Source organism: Chanodichthys erythropterus, chromosome 10 (assembly GCF_024489055.1).
Source record: "Chanodichthys erythropterus isolate Z2021 chromosome 10, ASM2448905v1, whole genome shotgun sequence".
Classification (NCBI taxonomy): Eukaryota; Metazoa; Chordata; class Actinopteri; order Cypriniformes; family Xenocyprididae; genus Chanodichthys; species Chanodichthys erythropterus.
In genome coordinates this window covers 57,120,620-57,137,419 of record NC_090230.1, presented here as the reverse complement: position 1 = coordinate 57,137,419, position 16,800 = coordinate 57,120,620, and the positions used below count along the sequence as shown (strand labels likewise).

At 41.4% G+C, this 16,800-nt stretch overlaps 1 protein-coding gene across 3 annotated transcripts in view; it reads left to right on the top strand.

Annotated features, from left to right (window-relative positions):
* The first annotated feature begins 799 nt into the window (after window positions 1-799).
* The window catches only part of LOC137028927 (ephrin type-A receptor 5), a 101,163-nt gene continuing 85,162 nt past the window's right edge, over window positions 800-16,800 (top strand). For 2 of the 3 annotated variants that reach the window (XR_010896218.1, XM_067398335.1), the window contains exons 1-2: window positions 800-1,107; window positions 5,491-5,555. Coding sequence is in view for 2 of the 3 variants with exons in the window: in XM_067398335.1 (XP_067254436.1) it covers window positions 1,017-1,107; window positions 5,491-5,555 (156 nt within the window). In the remaining variant the exon portion in view is untranslated. The remainder of the gene's footprint in view (window positions 1,108-5,490; window positions 5,556-16,800) is intronic. The other variant, XM_067398336.1, reaches the window with a different exon arrangement.

The window sequence follows — 16,800 nt, the reverse complement described above, 5'->3', positions numbered from 1 at the left end:
AATGTGCAAAAAATGCTGGGAAACTGAAGAATCTGCAGGACCTGGAGATTTTTTTTTCTGAAGAACAGAGCTCAGTTTAACTGCTCAGGACAAACAAGAGACTCATGAACAACCATCACAAAACAAACAAACAAACAAACAAACAAAACAGTTATAGATCATCCAGGTAACCAGTATTAAGAATCAATGGTTCACATACTTATGAATGGGGTTATTTTAATAAATTCAGCTATTTTTATTTATTTATTTATTTATTTATTATACGTAAACTTCTTTTATGTAAAATATCTTACTCAGGACAGTAAATAAAAAATAACATGGATTTTGTATTATCTCCCTTTGTTAAAATTGTTAACATTTTCACAGATTCTGCAAGTGGTTCACATACTTTTTCTTGCAACTGTAGACAGATAGATAGATAGATGATAGATAGATAGATAGATAGATAGATAGATAGATAGATAGATAGATAGATAGATAGATAGATAGATAGATAGATAGATAGATAGATAGATAGATAGATAGATAGATAGATAGATAGATAGATAGATAGATAGATAGATAGATAGAAAGGCTTAATCTTAAGTGTTTCTTTATTGGATATCGTTAGGGAAATTGCTATGTATCAGTCACTGTCGATCAATAGTCTATTATATTTTCGACACAATGTGCACATAGATGTCTTTTTTTTTATATTATTCGTCTGACTTACACCTTCATTAGTCTAGATGAGTCTCATGTCATGAGCAGTCATTGATGTCTATTGGAGAGCTGTAATCGTTTACTCCTCCTCCTCATGCTGTCGGCTGTGTGGGTGTCTGACAGCTCCGTGAGTCTCAAACCGGAGCGCTTCAACACTCACCGCAACGTGAGCGCCGCTTCTCTACGCTCAAATGTGTTTTTATTCCTGCGTGTCTACGGTCAGCGGTCCTCATGTCCTCTGTAACTCTCTCAGGATCGCTTCAGTGCTGATGTGATTTCGGTACATTCATTCATTCGACACATTTCTTCAGTCGATGAGTATGCGTTCACGGTGGAGTTACATCGCCTGGATTTGCGTCTTCAGTCTCGGCGCGTTCAGGACTTTCTGCATTCCTAGTAATGAAGGTAAGACATGGGATCTGGGAAAGGTGGTATTTGCAGGGATGTGATGGTTGACGGTCACTGGATTCCGCAAATAGAATATAGTTCTGGAAGTAAAGGTTCTTCAGGGGTTCAGCAAATAACACTCTTCTTGCTCAGAGCCATTTTCGGATCCATTTTTTTGTTTGTTTGTTTGTTTTAGTCTCCAAACAACCATTTAGCAACCCCCAAAATGGGTTGTTGTATGGCTGTTTGGAGACTAAAACAAAAGTGTTTTATGAAACAAAAAGAATGAAAAACAAAAAAGTGTTTATTCATTAAAGGTTCCTCAGATTTGTACAATCCTTTCTAAATAACCAGAAAATAATTTTAAAAGTTATTTGTAGAACTTAACAAGGTTCTTCAATGGTATCAAACGGTCAAAACGCTCTGGCTTTATATAGAACCTGTACATATCGTACACCATATATTACAATAAATACAGGACATTATAAGGGTTCACAATTTACACATGAAATAGTATAAATGCATCGAACACCCATTAGATCTTCTCCAGAACCTGTTTTATGGGTCTTGCTCTGTATTTTATGGTATAGGAGGCTAGATGGCAACAGAAAGTTTATATACACAGGTTGAAATGTTATGTCTTATGTGAAGCATTTTGTAATATATAGTCCATAAAGACAGCACTGATTTCACACCACACTGTTTATTGGAGCAGAAGTTTCTGAACATCACTGATTACAGTTACAGTGATAACACCCAGCCAGGTGTTATTTAAACATCTCAGTTCACTACTGCACATGGATAGAAGTCATAAAGTGTTCAATGGAGCCCTTTAAAGATTTTGTGAATTGTGTTGTTCAATAAGAACATCAATTAAAAGATAATCAGAATGAAAGCACTATACAGTGAAATTATTAATGTAGATTCAATACTCTATTTTAAAGACCTGTAGCATGTTCTTTAGGACTCAGATATTAAATGCAGAATGAAAAAGAATACCTATCCAGTATGATTTCTACAGTGCATGGAGACAAAGATGAGGCACTTAATGAAGGTTTTTTATATAAGAGGTTAAAATTGTACTAGAAAGATCAAATAGCTCTAAAATGTATATTGCATTGGACCACAATGACACTTTTTGTAAAAATATTATGTCTTTTTTTGTGATAGCTGAAGTGTACACGTGGGATGGTGAATTTGCATTAGAAACGTAGAGACAAAGGAAACACAGACACTGCGTGCATCAAAGTTCCATAAATTTGCTTTGTAGTGGTCAGAGAACAACAGGCACTATTCCATATTTTACAGCTTTATTTCCCAGGATACAACAGTATATTTGCATGAAACCCTTTCAAGCTTTTGGACATTTTAACTAGCAAACATAAAAAAAGATTTCACCCGCTGTTACCGTGGGAAATGTCAGCAAATTATCTGCAACTAAAATTAATGTGTTCCAATTTATCACTCGGGCTGAAGTGCTCGGACTATAGAATATGTAAATATTCTAATGAGCAGAAGTCAGCATATGGATAGTGCAATGACAAGTGTGGGGATGAGTTGATTGATTGTACGCTGATGATGGCACAATAAAAATGAGAGCAGGATGGGGGGAGGGCGCACGGGTGCCTACACAGACTGGCACAATGGCCCGGCAGACGCGGAAGGACAACGGCCACTTGAAAATCACAATAGCTGCAAGTACTGTATGCTAGAATTTGAACGAACCTGTCGATTTGGAGAGCTGTGACCTGCGGTGAACTGTAATCTGTAGGGCAGCGTGCTTTAAAAACACTTTAAATTAACAATTTCAGCCGGTGAATTTGGACAGCTTAACCTTGACTATTCCAAAGCAGAAAGACAAAACATCAGAATATTTGCATTAAATATTCTGCAAGAAAATGTCCCGTGCTAATCAGTATTTCTTGAGAATCTTTCTTTCATGGTTTATGTTTTTTGTTCACTTTTAAAATGTGTATTCTTTCCCTCCCAAAGTTAGTTTTCCATTATTGCACCTCTTTCAATACTTGTATTTGCCTAAGGATGGACACAACCTCTCTTTTATCTAGTTCAGAACTGTACTTCTTCATGCTAATTAGATTTATGTGATTCTCCCCAGGATATTTTTCAGTTTAAGTAGGACAATGCACATCGATGTCTGTCATTCAAATGAAACACATGTAGACCTCATTTAGAGACTTTTAAATGGGCCACACAGACTATTTCATTTGGTGTTAAAAGCATATTAAATGTAAATCTGATTTAGTGTTTTTTGTTGTAATGTGTGAGTAAATCTCAAATTTGGGGTTATATAACATGAACATGTAAGATCAATAATCTCTCACTCCCATCCAACTGTTGGCCTTATTGATTTTTGAAAAAAAAAAAAAAAAAAAATATATATATATATATATATATATATATATATATATATATATATATATATATATATATATATATATATATAATACAAAAAAAAAATCCTACCGATATTTACCCATTTACGTCTTTCACATTATTATTTTTTTTAGCGCCATTGCAACATTTGTATTGGTTTCTTAGTTGTTAGCTTGTTGTTTTGGAGCCAAAAAGATATTGCTATTGTGAGTCATCTCACACATGCTAAATAGTCTCGCCACACAACCTTTGATCAACACAAGGTCAAATTAAAATTCAGCCCTGATCAGGCTGTGAAAGTAAAGGTCATCTAATTAGCTGTGGCGGTATTCATTCGTAAAAGGTTCCAGCAGATAAAAAAAAGGACCTGTGACCTACTCTGCGTATCAAATACTGGCACAATAATCTAAAAAAGACAGGATTGTTTTATAGACATCTCACAGAATATGCGCTCAATTTAACCAAGGGCAAAGATTAGACAACAAATACTTCTCCATAATCTATTATACTTCCTATAGGGTGTATTTTCAATGATTATCCTCAGTGTTCAGACAGATTTTATTCAATACTGTAAAAAGCCAATGTGATTTTGTAGGTATCCAGATGTAAAGTGTCTGGATACATCTGGGAATTATTTTTCAGGGGCATTTTTACCTTTATGAGGTAAAAAAAAGATATAAGACATAAGATATGAAAATATATTATTATATTATTTTCAGTTTCAGTTAAATTTTTGACACTTGTGGCTGCATTTGTTACCTAAAGTCCTCATTAATTTTTATGATTTTATGACAGTATCAACAAACTGACAATCTAAAATACTTTTATATGTGTGCAGCTTTCTTTTTAGGGTCATTGATTATCACATTCATGGAATTTAGTGATTGTATTGTATATAAATGTTTAATGGCATAACACTTAATTACACTATAACACTATAAATCTAGTTATATATATGCATACTTTACTTATGAATGCCTATGAAAACAAATGGACTCAAAGGCTATGTTCAGACTGGAGGCAAATCATATTTTTTTCTCAAATCAGATGTTTTAGGCAGACTGTCAGCATTATCATTTGCAAGTGATCAAATAAGATTTGTGTCCAGACATAGCCAACCTATCTGCATGGATTGCTTTGGTATGGATGTAGGTGTACCCATGTATGTGACAAGGCTTTCAGAACTGATGCAGAAAAAATCTCGCTCTCCAAATAAGCACACTGTTAAGTCCTAGTACAGAACTCTCTCACAGGAAAATGCAAAAATCTTTGGACATACCTTTTGAACACTGTATGAATACTTCCAGCATTTCTGTCACCAGTTTTGACGTTATCATTTTGTGTTGCATTAAGAGTGACGCAAAATAAAGTTTTAAATCCGATTTGAGCAGCCAGAGCATCCAGGCTGAGACGCATCTGTAAAAATCTGATTGGAATCGCAATTCAAAAAACCCATCTGGATATGCATATTTGGATAGTGTTGTTGGTAGTCTGAACATGGCCAAAATGAACTAGATACTGTTGTGAACAAAAACAACAATAAAATATAAATATGTGTACATGTATACTGTATTGACAATAATATGACAAAGGGCAACAAATGTAATAAAAAATTTAATTAAAATTAATTTAAAAAAAGTTTTATAAATGAACATCTGTAAAATCTAATTAGATCACCCTGAAATAGATAGTGTGATACAATTAATGTGAAGTACAATTAATGTGATAATAATTATAATTAAAATAAATTTATATATATATATATATATATATATATATATATATATATATATATATATATATATATATATATATATATATATATATATATATATATATAAAAAAAGTTAGATCTACAGTACAAAATTAATGAGATCAAGATGATATTGTGGGAAAGGACAACTAATGTGATCTGCGAAGTAAAGCAATCTGCATATAAATGTTATTTTTATATTACGTTTACAACTCCAGATCATTGACTTGTCCCCGTTTCTTGTTCTCCTGCAGTGAACTTACTGGACTCTCGCTCCGTAATTGGTGACCTGGGGTGGGTCGCCTACCCGAAGAATGGGGTGAGTTCCACACATCTTCCTGTCTCTCAGCACTTTGAGTTAAGAGCTGGCTTAGGAGAACATCTCAAGGTCTCCAATTCCCTTGATGGCAGAAAAGACAGTTTCAAAGTGAAAAATAATAGAACGTGGCAACCGCAGCACAGAGAGAGAGAGAGGGAGTACGAGAGGTCAGAGACAAACAGAGAAGAAGGGAAAGCCCTTTTTTTCTAAAAGAGGCACAAAGACACATTAAACCTGCTGTTCTAATTTCTTTGTGACACTCAGAATGTAATTTATTTCTGTCGGGCCAGCTGATTAGAACAATGTGTTGAATTTTAATGACAAATGGGCAAATATGTGTGTGTGTTTATGTGTGTATTTTTTTTTTTTTTTCCTGTTTTCTTCTGTTGTTTGGCATATATAGAATACCAAAGTGAAGAAAGCTGAAGCTAGATGAAATAGTTTGTCAGCAGAAAAGGAATGTGGGTTTTGAGTATCTTGGTTGTATTTGACAGGCTGTTGAATGAATAAGCATCTACAAACTTGAACAGAACGGGAAAATACATATCCCAGTATACTTTTAGATCTGTCAGTATCATGTTGTTTTTATACCCCGTCCAAAAAAAAAAAAAAAAAATCATGTTCTTATCATGACATCACCCAGTTCTAGTTTGCTGATGCAAGAATAGAGATCCAGTGCTCAATTTTGGGCCCCTGCTAAGCAATCACTTGAATTTCAAGATTTTGATTAGAAAAGTGTATTTGCTTTACCACTGTGCAAACACTGTGATTTCTCTATTCTCAATATCAGCTTGCTCGTCCCAGCTGCTGTTTAGAGGCCTTTATTGTTATCTAGCGTGGCCTGCATCCAGTGTTGACAGTGTGCTGTTATAGCTTAATTCAGTTTCCTGTTGTGATGGTAAAAAAGAGCGCTTGCATTGTGCTTACCTGCACCTGCCCTCCAATGCAACAATACAGGACGACAATAGATCCTAAAGTCTCTAGGCACGCTGCATAACACCTGTTATGAGAGACGATTATTCCTCCTTTGAGATGGAAATACAAACATCCTTCCGTGATATCCTGAATATGACGCAAAATCTGGGGAGCGATAAATCAATGTCAGATACAGCAGAGGGCTATTCACATCCTTTTCAATGGCTATTGAGATTAAATGATTTTCGCTCCATTATTAGATGTTCAAATTACTCAAGGGTGACACTTGCAGTTGGGTATTGTGTCAGCAAGCCTCGGATGTTAACTAGTCTTGCTAATATGCATTGAGTTTTGATTAAAGAGTTGATTTAAAAGCTGACTGATTTTTCATTCTTAAGTCAGATTCGTTTTGTGACACTATTCATAAAGATATTCTAATATGTTACTAGTTCATTAAGTGCATCTTTTTCAATACCATTTCAATTTAAATTAAGGTATAAAAGGCCTTTAGAAAAGTAGGAAATTGTTAATCTCACAGACTATATTAAAAGGTAACGACTTTAATATGATACAAATGTTTTATTCTATTAATTTATTCAAAATACATAAAAAATGTAGTTTGTATATTCAATATATCAGTTTCTGAAAGTATTAGTAAACTGTCTGCTTAATATCTACTAACTTTATTTTTATGCTCCCCAAGAGACATTCTACTGACTAAAAGTTACTATGCAACTACATGTCAACTTATTCTACTAACACTAACCTAGCAGTCTACTAATACTCTAATGGGAGTTGGTTGGCATATAGTTGCAAAGTTACTTATATTTAGTAGAATGTCTAAAGTGGACCATAGAAATAAAATGTAACCGTTTTTTTTATGAAAGGCATACAAACACTCGCAAAAACTAATTCAGGGGACCTTTAGTCATTATATATATATATATATATATATATATATATATATATATATATATATATATATATATATATATATATTGTTGTGAAATAAAAAATCAAGTTCTGAAATGCTGTTAGACTTTTTACTTGTAATTGTTATTTTATTGAGCTTGGATGACAGAAATTATGCCTATTGATTCGATATTCTATCATGACTTGTCATAGTTTAACATTTTCAGTTGATCAAAAATGTATTTAATTTTAAGTTCTGTTAATGTAAAATACAATCTGATGACTTGTAAACGTGTTTCATTGTTTTGAGTTGTATGAACACTTCTTTTAATTTAGACCAACTTAGGTTAAGTGAAACTGGGCTGTGATTTATATTTACCATCATGCTTTGCCCATGGCACTTGAAACGGAGAGTAAATGCTAAATTAGCAGTAATTAGTGTTTTGTTATGCTAATTTAGAAGAGTTTCTGTTAATGTGGGTTTTTGGAGATTTACCATCATGGTGACAAGCGGTGCTTGGTAAGTTCATGTTACTTGGAAATTAGGGCTGGGCGATATATCGCATGCGATTGTCACGCGTGTTTCGTCAGTAAAAATGGAGCGGCATTTAATAGACAGAGCTGTAGATCACTGACAAGTCACACAATATCATGCTCATTATCGCAGATGAATCGCCTTCGATAATGAGCGCGATATTGCGTAGCTTGTCAGTGATCTACGGCTCTGTCTATTAAATGCCACTCCATTTGAAAGCAGGTGATGGCGATTTAGCAGTAATCAGGGAATCGACTTTACTGACGAAATGAGAGTGACAATCGCATGTGATATATCACCCAGCCCAGTTTTATTGTGTCGAAAAAGCGTCTTCACCTTACTTAAAACATTATGTTGGATCAACTTAAATAGTTGCATTCATGTTGACAATTATTAAGTTCATGTTACTTAGAAATGTGTTTTTATTGTGGCAAAAAAACGTCTTAACCTTACTTAAAACATTATGTTGGATCAACTCAAAATATTGCTTTGAATTAATGTAATTCTCCCAATTGGCTTAAGTTAAAAATTCTAGTGGAAAATGTTAACATATATATATATATATATATATATATATATATATATATATATATATATATATATATATATATATATATATATATTTATTTTTATTTATTTATTTTTTTTATTTTTTTGTTGTTGTTGAACCAATGTTTTTATTTTTTAGAGTGTACATGTCTTGCATAATGAAAAAAAAAAAAAAAAAAAAAAACTTTATTGAAAGAATTAATTTTTAAAAAGAAAGCTTTAGAGGTAGTGATATAATTATATGACGTGATTTTTTATTGTTTTATATAAAAATGACATAAATAAAAATGCAAATTTCAAAAAGAAAAAGACAAAAAGTAGTCCATCAAGTCAAATTTGTGTGGTACAACCACACAGAAACCTGAAATTGAAACCAAGAAACTGCATCATAAAGAGGACCCCTGTGATTAAGTCTGTTAAAATATCAGATAATTTAACATTTATTAAATGATTGTACAATGTTATATAGTGTGAATGCCAATAAACCTAATATTTTTTACATTATAAGTTATAATTGGTTTGTATGCAAGTGCACAGAAAGTGATGTTGTGTAGATCATCATTACAAAAGGGGGTGTACATACAAATTGCAGGTGGTAAAGGTTGGAAAAATCCCAGGAGATTTGGGATTAATAATGTGAGTTAGGGAGGAGATGCTGGTTTCCGGGAGGCTTGGGATGTTTGTTATGCTGTTAGAGTTGACTACACTCACAATCATATTAATTCAACAGAGCATCAAGAGTGTGTGATGGATTTAGCAACAGCTCAGCAGTTTTAAGAGACTCAGTAAAGCCTGTTACTTACATGGCGAATGAGAAATATGGCGGATATACCCTCTTAATTTATCTAGGTATTGGTTGACAGTTATTTGAGGTTTTAACATTTTAAGAGAAACCTAAACCACCCAAGGATTAGTATGCATTCTTACATAAAACTTCACTCATTTGCTATCTCCATCTTTGATATCTAACTAGAGTCTCCATATATTCTAAGGCAACATTCTAATTGAAACTGAACAAAAGTGTCTTATTTTGTACTTATGCACTTCATTGGCAGAAACTCCTCACAGAAAGACCTCCTTATATGAAGAGCACAGGAGACTGACAGTTGATGTCCAGATGTTAGAATGTTGCTAAGCTACGCATCACACTCTAATATTGTGTCCTAACAAGACCTGAAACAATAATGCGAGTAATCAAAGGTATCCCTTCCATGTTAAACCGTATTTTTGTCTTTACCAGCAAGCAACACATAATTTTGTTGGTTGTTTGGTTTCTGTTTATGCAGTGTTGCTCAAAGTAGCCCTGAACTAAATTTTTTGTTTGCATGGTTCACATAGGTAACACAAATGCGTTAGATGAGCTCGTTTTTTGAAAACTCAAAGGCTTTTGGGGCTTTTGGACATACAATCAGCAATCTGTACTGGCAGGTACATCACAAAACACCAGCGATTATCTTTTCTCCCCGGTTTGTTTGTTTTCAACCCTGGCTTCATGCTGCTTTAACCGCTGTCAGAACAGACCAGATTTGCCAAGTCAACGAAGCGGTTTACAGGAGCTCAGCTAAATCCGGGCTTTGTGCAGGCCTAGGGCACCTCTGGCTCACACCGCTGTCTTTTTTTCCTGTCTCCTACTGAAGGGGAAAAATGCATTGATGTGATGCTCAACAGAGGAACCCCTTCACCCACCCTGAAAAGTCACATTCACATGTCCCACCACACTCTCACGCAAAGAGCCAAAATCATAGCAGGGAGCTGTTTTCAACCATGCTTGTCAGTCATGTTCGGCTCCGCCCCCTGTGGACCCTGGGCGGCAATGACAGGGATGGCTGGGCGATGGTGATTGGTGGGTAATGACGGGTTATTGTTTGAAAGTCAGTGGGTCGTACTTGCTCGTTCTCTGTGGTGTAGTATCAGTAAACAACTGAGGAGGAAGTGCTCTGGGAATTGGGGTTTATGGGTAAATGCACGCTTATAGCATATGCTAACTCACACTGGGAGAATTGAGGGTTTTAGGGGCTGAAAACATTGGTAAATTAGTGTGCCAGGATAGTGGAGGGAAGGATTTAGATGGGAAGAAAGAGAAAACAAAGAGGGACTCAGTAGGAGATGGTAGGAAAGAGAGTTTGAGTGATGATAGTTCACAGAAATTTATATGCTGAAAGGACTGACAACTAGCCACAGAGGTACTGCAACAAAAATAAATTATATAATTTTTCATGGGATCTGTTAGACACATAATAGGATAGATGTCCAGGCACCACGGACTACTGTTTTTAAAGAGTTGGTTGACCCAAAAATGATGTCATAAATTACTCACCCTCATGTCATTTAAAACCCATTAGACTTTTGTTCATCTTTGAGGCAGCAGCTATTTGAACTAAATGACAGATGCTATTTACACTAATTGAAAATAGCAGTATTTAGTTAGATGATATTTATACTTAGTGCAAATAGTGGCAGATAAATATTCAGTGTATATGTTAGTGTATTCAGTGTATACTTTTAAGTAAGGCCAAAACCTGCCTTATTCTCCATGCCACTGCTCCTGTTATCAGTGGGATTTCTTTTGTGATTTTATTTAGCTGAATCAGACAGTGGTGGGCAGAGTGTAAATAGCCTCTGCAAACAAGGCATGCTATTTGCACTTGCTATATAGACACTCCGTATTTTAATAACAATCCAATGAGATTTGTTCTTGTGTGTCAAGCAAGCAAATTTGAGCATGACAGTATGTGCATTGATCACTGTTTATATAAGAATAAAAGCCTAAATTAAAGTGCCTCTGTTTTGCTATTTTAAAGGTTTCCTAATTTTGTTTAGGAGGTTTCCTACAATAGGTTAACATACATCCAAGGTAAAAAAAAAAAAAAAAAAAAAAAAACTCATAATATACATTGCAGCATCGGCTCTTGTGTCTGAAATCGCTCGATAAAAGATTCGGTCTGTCTTAACCCCTCTTTCCCAGAACCTACTCTGCTCTGGTTGGTTAGATGGCCCAGTCTGTTGTGATTGGTCTACTTTACTCTAGATGGTCAGATGGCCTGGTTTCTTGTGATTGAATCTGTTCATCATGTAAAGCAATCATGTCTCTTCAAAAGACTTGGATTGACATGCTTGACTGGTGTTATAGACTTTCAGTGGAGGGACAGAAATCTCTCAGATTTCATTAGAAATATTGTAATCTATGTTTCAAACATTATCAAATATGTTCCAATGATTTGGAAAGACAGGAGAGTCAATAAATGATGACAGAATTGTAACTTTTCTATTAACTATCCCTAAAGTTCAAACAAGTTTGTTACCATCACTCTTGTTCCAGATATTCTTCAATGAAACACAAGGGGTGTTTAGTGAACTGTTCATGCAAGTCTTTTCCATACAATTAAAGCATACCAGAGAACTTTGAAACAAATGTTCAGTATTCAGGCTTAATAACGTACTCGGTTACTAACGTAACCTCGGTTCCCTGAGATACGGAACGAGTACTGCGTATGGGGAAAGGTCTCCCTTTTTCCCCGCTGCTGAAGCCTTTTTCAATAACGCAGTGTAACTGCACCGTCATTGGTTCACTCATAGACAAGTTGTTGAACCAATGGCGGCGCGGCATAGCTGCGCGGCCTATGGCGACAAAGCGCGCGAATATTCCCGCCGAAATGGGCGGGGTATAGGGCTATATAAGCAGGCGTTTCGCCATAGGATTTCAGTGTCAATCGACTGAAGCGACGACCCTGAGCCGCAGCCTCGTGGCACGGCAAGTGACGCAGTACTCGTTCCGTATCTCAGGGAACCGAGGTTACGTTAGTAACCGAGTACGTTCCCCTTTCGATACTAAACTCGTACTGCGTATGGGGAACGAATTCCACCACGCCGTGCCACGGCTGGGAACGATATAGCTTGCATTTGGCCACCCAGAGGGGGGCAAAAAGGACAAGCGGAGGCAAAGCCTAACCGAACCCATGGTTACACTGAAGGAAGATACTTCCTATGGTGGCGTGAAGCGGGACCTGTTGGAAGCCGCTAATCACACCGACAGGACCCGAGCTTGTAAGGTCGGGACATCGAGGTGATAGAACCTGACAAAGGTGGACGGCGAAGACCAGCCGGCCGCCTCACAGATGTCTTGGATGGAAACTCCGTTGGACCAAGCCCACGAGGAAGCCATTCCTCTAGTGGAGTGGGCCCTGACTCCTATGGGGCAATTAGTGCCCAGTGAGGAGTAGCACAGGTTAATAGCATCCACTATCCAACGGGAAATGCGTTGTTTCGAGACCGGAGACCCTTTGGTGCGGCCGCCAAAACAAACAAAGAGCTGATCCGACAGTCTGAAAGACTGTGATCGGTCTATGTAGGTCCTCAATGCCCTGACTGGGCAGAGTAGCTGCAGCTCTGGTTCGTCCGCCGAGGGAGGAAGAGCAGAGAGCGAGATGACCTGAGCTCTAAACGGAGTTGAGAGCACTTTAGGGACGTAGCCATGCCTAGGTTTCAGAACGACCTTAGAGTCACCAGGCCCGAATTCGAGGCATGCAGGGTTCACAGAGAGGGCCTGCAAATCGCCAACACGCTTTACCGATGCTAGTGCTAGTAGCAGAGCGGTTTTTAGTGTTAGGGGCCTGAGGTCGGCTGAACCCATTGGTTCAAATGGGGCTCCTTTCAAGGCCCTGAGGACCAACGAGAGGTCCCAGGAGGGAATAGTGAGAGGGCGAGGAGGATTCAAACGCCTAGCACCTCTCAAAAAACGGATCACGAGCCCGTTTCGTCCCACCGATTGGCCAGCAATAGGAGCGTGGAACGCTGCAATGGCTGCTACGTAAACCTTAAGCGTGGAAGGGGAGCGCCCCATTTCCAAGCGTTCTTGGAGGAAAAGACAGTATGGAAGATACGTCACTCTCCACAGGGTCTATGTTGCGTGTTGAACACCAATCAACAAAGACTGACCACTTCTGGTCGTAGAGGCGCCTCGTAGATGGGGCTCTAGCCTGAGAAATGGTATTTAGGACGTCCTCGGGGAGGCTAGTCGGCTCCCATCGAGGGACCAGAGGTGCAGAGCCCAGAGCTGCGGCTGTGGGTGCCAGATTGTTCTGTTTGCCTGAGAGAGGAGGTCCCGTCTCAGGGGAATCGGCCACGGGGCTCTTAGAGAGAGCCTGAATAGCTCTGAGGACCAAACCTGGTTCCTCCAGAGCGGGGCCACCAGAAGGACTCTGTGCTGGTCTTCTCTGATACGCCTGATGACCTGGGGGATCAGTGCGATCGGAGGGAAAGCATAAAGGAGCGTGCTGGGCCATGTGTGGGCCAGAGCATCTACTTCCTTCGAGAAAAATGTTGGGCAATGAGAGTTGTCTTCTGAGGCGAAGAGGTCTACCTCTGCCTTCCCGAAGAACTCCCAGATCGTGAGGACCACTGGGGGGTGGAGCATCCACTCGTCGGTGGGGGATGTTGCTCCGTGACAACATGTCCGCACCCAGATTGTTCCTGCCAGGAACATGAGTCGCTCTGAGCGACTGAAGCCTCGGAAGAGCCCATTCCAGCAGTCGTTTCGCCAGAGCGCATAAGCGGCTGGACGAAAGACCGCCTTGGTGGTTCAGGTATGACACCACCGTCATACTGTCTGACCGAACTAGAACATGACGTCCCGTCAAGTAAGCCTGAAAGAACTGAAGGGCTTTCATCACTGCTAGCATCTCTAGACAGTTGATGTGTAGATGGCTTTCCTCGTGGCTCCACGAGCCGAAGGCCGGTCTGCCCTCGCACACAGCGCCCCAGCCCAAGTTGGAGGCGTCTGTTGAGAGCACCGTCTCCGTGAGACCGCCTGTAAGGGGGACTCCGCGTTGGAACCATACTGGATCCATCCAAGGTTTCAGGGCTAGAAGACAGGCCCGATTGACCTTGAGACATAGGCGGCCGTGCCGCCATGCGCTGGGAGGAACCCGGAACTTCAACCAGTACTGAAGAGGCCGCATCCGAAGAAGGCCTAGCTGCAGCACCGGGGAGGCGGAAGCCATCAGCCCTAGCAGCCTCTGGAAAAACTTCAGAGGGAGATAGGCTTTGTTCGTGACAGATGCCGTGAGCTGCTGAATTGCCAGGGCGCGCTCTGGCGAGACTACTGCCGTCATACGGACCGAGTCGAAAACTGCTCCCAGAAACGAAATTCGTTGAGTGGGGCATAGCGAGCTCTTGGCTAAGTTGACCCTGAGACCCAGGCATTGTAGATGGCTGAGGAGCACGGATCTGTGGCGTTCCAGCTCGTCTCGCGAACGGGCTAAGATGAGCCAGTCGTCGAGGTAATTCAGAACCCGGATTCCCATCTGTCTCAGAGGGGAAAGCGCCGCGTCCATGCACTTGGTGAAAGTGCGGGGAGCCAGAGACAGCCCGAAGGGCAGGACCGTATATTGGTATGCCACCCCTTCGTATGCGAATCTCAAGAATCGTCTGTGACGGGGGGCTATCTGGATGTGAAAATACGCATCCTTCAGGTCCAGCGAGCAGAACCAGTCCTCGGGGCAAATGTGCGCGAGGATCTGCTTCAGCGTCAGCATTTTGAACTTCCGTCTCATGAGGGAGTGATTCAAAAGCCTGAGGTCTAGGATGGGTCTGAGACCGCCATCCTTTTGGGGACCAGAAAGTAGCGGCTGTAAAAGCCTGTCTCGCTCTCTGACGGAGGAACCATTTCCACAGCTCCTTTTTCCAGCAACGACATGACTTCAGCCCGGAGGACATGAGCGTCGTCCGGATTGACCGATGTTTGAAGCACCCCGGCGAAGCGGGGGGCCGTCGTGCAAACTGGAGCGAGTAGCCCTGGTTTACGATCCCCATGACCCATTCTGACACATCGGGGATGGCCTGCCAGGCCTCGGCCCGAGTGGCTAGGGGTTGAATAATGTTGGGTGACAGACCGCCGTTGAGAGGGTCGTACACCGCGAGGGGTGGAAGAGGAAATTTGCTCTTTTTGTGATGAGGTAAAAATTTGTCCGCCGTGAAAACGGCGTTTGGAGTGGGCGCAACAGGTGTGGGCCCAGCTGTCACTTGGAGTATGTTTCCCACGCCCGGAAATAAACGAGGCGGAGGGGAAATTACCCGTGGGAGCTTTTGGGGTGGTCCGGTCGTAACGGGACGGTCCCCCATCCTCTTCCTGTCCGACGAATCAGGACGACTTCGGAGGCACCGGGTCCAGCACAATCCTGGGCCGGGGTCCCTGGCGCCTCGGGAAGGGAGGGCGCTTCGCAGGGCGCGAGCGCTGGCGATGCTCCTGGGGCGGCGCTGCCTGTGTTGCAGGTGGGGCTGGTTTGTTCTGCTGAGCCGGCGCAGTCCTGGGGCGGCTAGACGCAGAAGCGGAGCTGGAGCGCTTAGGCAAGAAATGCCTCATAGCCTGAGACGATTTCTGCGCGGCAGTAAAGCGCTCAGTGAAGCCATCCACTGCAGGCCCGAAGAGACCAGAAGGCGAGACCGGGGCGTCTAAGAAGGCCGTCTTGTCTAGGTCTTTGATCTCCGTTAGGTTGAGCCACAGGTGGCGCTCCAACACGACCAGGCTGGCCATGGAACGACCGATGGCCTGGGCCGTAGCCTTCGTAGCTCGCAGGGCAAGATCCGTGGCGCTGCGGAGATCTTTGAAGGCTGGCGCGTCGATTCCAGACTCATCCAGAGAGCGGAGGAGTTTGGCCTGGAATGCTTGAAATATGGCCATGGTGTGGAGCGCAGAGGCAGCTTGGCCCGCCGAGGTGTAAGCCCGTCCAGCCAGAGTAGAGGTGGTCCGACAGGGCTTGGAAGGAAGGGCCCTCTTCGTCTTCCAACCCACAGCCGCGGGAGGACAGAGGTGAGCAGCCACCGCTTCATCTAGGGGTGGCAAGCGCTCGTATCCCTTCTCCTCGGCGCCGTCGACGAGCGGTGAGGGCGGAGCGGTGCGTAGTGTGGAGGCGGGCAGAGTAAGGAGCGCGCCACGACTTCGTCAGCTCTTCGTGGACCTCAGGAAAGAAGGGCGCTGAACGCTGGCGAGGTGCTTGGCGGCGGCCTGGCAGAAACCATTCGTCCAGGCGGCTGCGAGACGGCTCCTCTGGAGGGGCCCACTCGAGGTCCAGCTCTTCAACGGCTCTAGACAGGATGCGGAAGAGCTCGGCATCCATGCCCTGGCCATGCTCGATGGGTTCCAAGGGAGGCGGTGGAGCGGGGTCTTCCGGCTCGCCAGCCCATCCTTCCGCTTCGGAAGCCGCAAGAGACATGGAGTCGTCTTGTTCGTCGTCTGTTCCCCCGAATGAGACGAGGTCACTCGCTTCTGCGGAGGGACGCTGCTCAGGGCGAGAGAACAGAACTGGAGAGAGTTCCCTGGGAGGAGAGGGCGAGGCA